Raw genomic sequence first — 4,343 nt, 5'->3', positions numbered from 1 at the left:
CCAATTGTTCGACACGTGGCTTCATCAACAGTCATCTTTAGCTGTCGTTTACGCTTCCAAAAACGTTTGAAAAACCCTTAAACCCTTTTCATTTTCACTGTTTCATCATCTTTCTGCCTTCTCAAAACGCTCTGAGTTTTCTCTGCAAACCCACGACGCTCTTCAACTCTCTCAATCCTCAACTCCCTTCAACGCTCGTCTGATAATCGAAAGGTACCTCTTTTACTCCCTCTGTTGATATTTGCTGCATTTTAACCGGTTCGCATCATCAATTATCTGCCTGGTGCATACGCTGTGGGTTGTTTCTTTTTCTTCTCCCTTTTCGTAACCTAGGGCTTCGTCTTCCATTACTCTCATCACAACGAACTCTCGTTTGTTCGTTTTTCATCCTTCGTCCACCATCGAGTCGACCTCTACAACCTTCGCTCATCTTTCTTTTCCTTTTTCCTTTGCAGTTCCCGCGATGGCTCGCACAAAGACCACCGCGAATCCTCCTCCTTCGTCACGAAACCCTCCATCCCAAGCGCCTAACCTACCGCGAGCATCTGGTGCTCCCACTTCCCAGGCTGAGAGGCCTGCAACTTCTCGTCCCAACCTTGCTCAGGAAACTCCACCAGTCGCCGGAGGAGCCTCCATTCCCACTCCAGACTATAAGAGACTCTACCCATATGCCAACTCAACCTTGCTGAAGGAGACTTCTTCAGTAAACTCTGCACTGGCGGTGCTACGGCTGAAGAAAGGGGACCAACCCAACCTCTCGTTCCACAAGGAGCACGATGACAAACTGATGGTGTTGCCTTGCTCTCCCGACGTGCCAATCTGTGCGGATGACAAGGGGAACAACGACGAGTTGTTCTGCTTCATCTACACTACTCTCTTCAAGAAGGTGAAACTTAGGTTTCCCTTCACCCGTTTTGAACGGGAACTACTAACCGAGCTCAACATCGCCGCCGCCCAGCTCCATCCCAACAGCTGGGCATTCGTGCGGGCGTTCCAAATTATGTGCGCGCATTTGGGACTACCGGCCTCGGTAGACGTTTTCCTTTTCCTGTTCGAGGCCAAGAACCCTGGAGATCGCCTTTGGGTGAGCTTGAACGGAATTGCTGGGAGATCGATCCTCTCTATCTTTCAACAATCTTACAAGGATTGGAAAGGAAAGTTTGTCCAAGTGCGCCAAAATGATCAAGACCCTTCGCTGCTCGACGGCTTTCCCTTGTACTGGGTAAACAAGGGCAACAAGGAATCCAAGGAAAGCTTCAGAAGGCCAAGAAGTCCTGACAACATGGGCGAGTTGGACAAGGACCTATGCCTCTTCTGGAAAAGCGTGGCAGCCGCTAACATCACCTTTCCCACCTCTGCAATAATCACCTTCGAGTTCCTCGAGGGTCAACTCGAAGCTCACATAGGTTAGCACTTACCTCGACCTTTAGGTTTCGTCTTGTGTTGCATCTCTGTTATCTATTATTGGGCGTCCTGTTTGTTGCACGCTAGACTTGGTTTTTATTTCTTGCACAATTTGTTTGTCTCATTTGCACATGTACTCATAAATTTTACCTTTGCCCTTGCGCTAACTTGTATATTTTTGCACTGTGCAGATCTCATGCTGGGCAAAGGCAAATTGGCTGAATTGAGGGCGCTCGCCCGAACCCACAAACTGGCCTCGGGTTCTCAAACTGTGCCTAACTCGGTGGTGGAGATCGCCGCTGCTCAGGGCAGATCGCCCCCTCAAGGCCCAGCTCCTCCAGAAGCGCTGCCTGCCCCTCAACGAAAGAAACTCGTCTTAAAGAAACCAAAGAGGAAAACTCCTCAAGTGGTTCAAGAAGACGAGGATGAGGATGATGAGGCAACTGAGGATGGCCTCATTACCAAAAGGAGAAGGGTGGCACCTTCTTCACCACCTGCTCCACCTGCTCCACCTGCCCTCCCAACACCAACCCCGCCCTCTCCCCCAGCTCCAACACCGCCAGTCCAAGCAGTACCCTTGGCAGCAGCACTTCCTGCGGTTGAGGCCAACGAGCCCAATTTCATGGAGAACCCTCCGAGCGCCTCCACGCCATTCGTATCTGCTGGAGAGGGTCCTCCTTCAACCACCTCAATCGCTGAAGCTACACCAGGTGGGGATGAAGGCGCTCATAACTCGCCAATAATCATTACCGAGTCCCCCACGTCACCACCACGCCAAGAAGCCCAACCTCAACAACCAATCCAAGAGGGCGGCGGTGAGAGCCAGCACCAGGCTCCTTCAGCGCCTCCACCAACAGCGGTTGCAAACCCTCCCCTCGCGGTCAAAGGAATCTGGGGGCCCTTCACAGCTAAGCTCAAAATGATGGCAGAGGACCTCCCCTCTATCATAACAAAAGCTGTGGAGAGCTCCAACAAGAAACTTCAGGATGATATCTCTACACTCGAAGAGGAGAATCGCCTGATAAGAATCGAGGCGGAGAAGTTGTCTTGCAACCTTATGATGGCGGAAATCGAACACTCGAGGGTGGAGGACGCCATGAGCACCGAGCTGAGGGTGGCGTGTAAGGAGGCCTCCGATCTGCGCCAAAAGCTGCACCTCCTAGCTCAAGAGAAAATCGAGCTGGAGAGCAAGCTGGTTCCCTACCGTCTCAAGGTGGCTGACCTGGAGGCATCAATCAAAGCAGATGCAGCCAAGGTAGAGAACCTTGAGAAGAGGTTGGTCGATCGGGAGGTTCTCTTAGGAAAAGTTGAAAAGGAGAGGGATGATGCCGTGGCTGAGCTTGCCAAAGTTAGAGAGGAGAATGCAAAGATCGCTGCAGAGCTGGCCCAGGTGCGGGAGGAAAACAAGAAGGTTGCTGAAGACCTCGCTCAGACTCGCAGGGAAACTGAAGAACTGAAGAAGCGAGCTGACGAGCTGAAGCAGTAAACCGAGGGGCTCAAGCAACAAAACGAAGAGCTTGAGCTGAGCTCCGCCCAAGTCCTCGCCGCTGGGTTTGACGCCGCCCTGGAGCAATTCGCCTGCCAGTACCCCGAGGTCGACCTCTCCATGATATCGATTTGTAATGAAGTGGTGGATGGGAAGATCGTTCATTCTAAAGACTAGCTGCTTCCCTCCATCACTTATTTGTCTATTTTCTGTGCACAAACTTTGTAATAACTTTCTTTTCTTCTTCTGTATTTCGAACTGATACCACCTTATTATAAATCTTTCTAATTCTTCACATAGTCTTTCTGTTTGCTTTGCTTCTCCTTGTAGAAACCGCTTTAAACGAGCTAACTTAGCGATTCTGCGGACGCAACCGTTTACTTACTGCTTCGAACTCGACCAAACTATCAACTCTCGAACGATAGTATTCTAACAACTCGTGAACTTAGGGCAACGAGCTTTAGCGTGAAACTACTTACTAATCAGCGAGTTTCAATCCAGTCGGTAGTTTAAGACATAGTTCACCTGATCCGCCCCATCAGAACGGGCCCTTACTCTTTCCATAACTTGCATTTCTTCTGACCGCCAAAGAGTCTTGGCGATACCAGCTTCCTCTTGCCTTCATAACGTGGCCATTGTTCCCTCATCTGGGGGTAGAAGCGCCTTTCGGATCCTTCTCTTCCTTCCCTGAGTTTCAGAACAATAAGCCGGATAGCTAGGCGTTCTCTTCAAACCTACCTTAGCTATCCTTTAAACTTCTTCCACCATCCACACCGTACCTGAACTCGTTCGAGACGAGAAGGATTTTATATTGCCTGAACTCGCTCGACGGCGAGAAGGTCTTTAACTCGCCTGACCTCGCTCGACGGTAAGAAGGTCTTTAACTCGCCTGAACTCGCTCGACGACGAGAAGGTCTTTAACTCGCCTGAACTCGCTCGACGGCGAGAAGGTCTTTTATCTCGTGCCTCTACATTGCCCCAGGGGCTACATCTTCTCTCCTCTGGAGGCACTGAGGACTTTTTCTCTTTCTCGCCTGCACTCGCTCGACGGCGAGGAGGTCTTTATCTCTTTCTCGCCTCAGGACGCGCGAGGGCGTTGAGGTCTTTTAAACATTGCTGGTGCCTCCGATCGCCGAAAGACGATGAGGACTTTTAACTTTAACTGATGCCACCAATCGCCGAAAAGCGATAGGGTCTTTTAACTTCTAGAAAGCATGCAACATAACTTCAACTCGCCTTAAATCACATACGAGTGACAAGGTCTTTTTTCAAAACTTTCGTAACAACAACAAGCATGCAATCTAAAACACTTTAAACTTTGAAAAACTCTTCTTTATTGGGTGGCCTCATTAAAAACCCTCCTTAGGGAAAAAAGAGTGCCCCCTTCAAACTGTTTTAACAGAAAGCTTGCAAACTCTTCGTGTTTGTTTTTACTTACAAAGCTTTTAACTGT

The 4,343-nt window shown here is 49.8% G+C and overlaps 1 protein-coding gene across 1 annotated transcript; it reads left to right on the top strand.

The window, feature by feature from the left end:
• The first annotated feature begins 463 nt into the window (after positions 1 to 463).
• Positions 464 to 2,890, top strand: LOC137835812 (uncharacterized). Its single transcript, XM_068644519.1, has 3 exons — positions 464 to 821; positions 1,596 to 2,114; positions 2,649 to 2,890. Exons 1-3 carry the CDS (start codon positions 464 to 466, stop codon positions 2,888 to 2,890), a joined length of 1,119 nt encoding a protein of 372 aa, XP_068500620.1.
• Positions 2,891 to 4,343: the final 1,453 nt, after the last annotated feature.

The sequence above is a fragment of the Phaseolus vulgaris genome, chromosome 11 (genome assembly GCF_000499845.2).
Source record: "Phaseolus vulgaris cultivar G19833 chromosome 11, P. vulgaris v2.0, whole genome shotgun sequence".
Lineage (NCBI taxonomy): Eukaryota > Viridiplantae > Streptophyta > Magnoliopsida > Fabales > Fabaceae > Phaseolus > Phaseolus vulgaris.
This window is presented reverse-complemented; position numbering and strand designations above follow the sequence as displayed.

Excerpts from the sequence above, each read along its gene's own strand:
- LOC137835812 (XM_068644519.1), top strand. The coding sequence starts at position 464 with ATGGCTCGCACAAAGACCACCGCGAATCCTCCTCCTTCGTCACGAAAC. Across the intron at positions 822-1,595 it reads CTCTCCCGACGTGCCAATCT|ATCTCATGCTGGGCAAAGGC; the intron begins GTGCGGATGACA and ends TGCACTGTGCAG. Across the intron at positions 2,115-2,648 it reads AATCGCTGAAGCTACACCAG|ATGCAGCCAAGGTAGAGAAC; the intron begins GTGGGGATGAAG and ends CAATCAAAGCAG.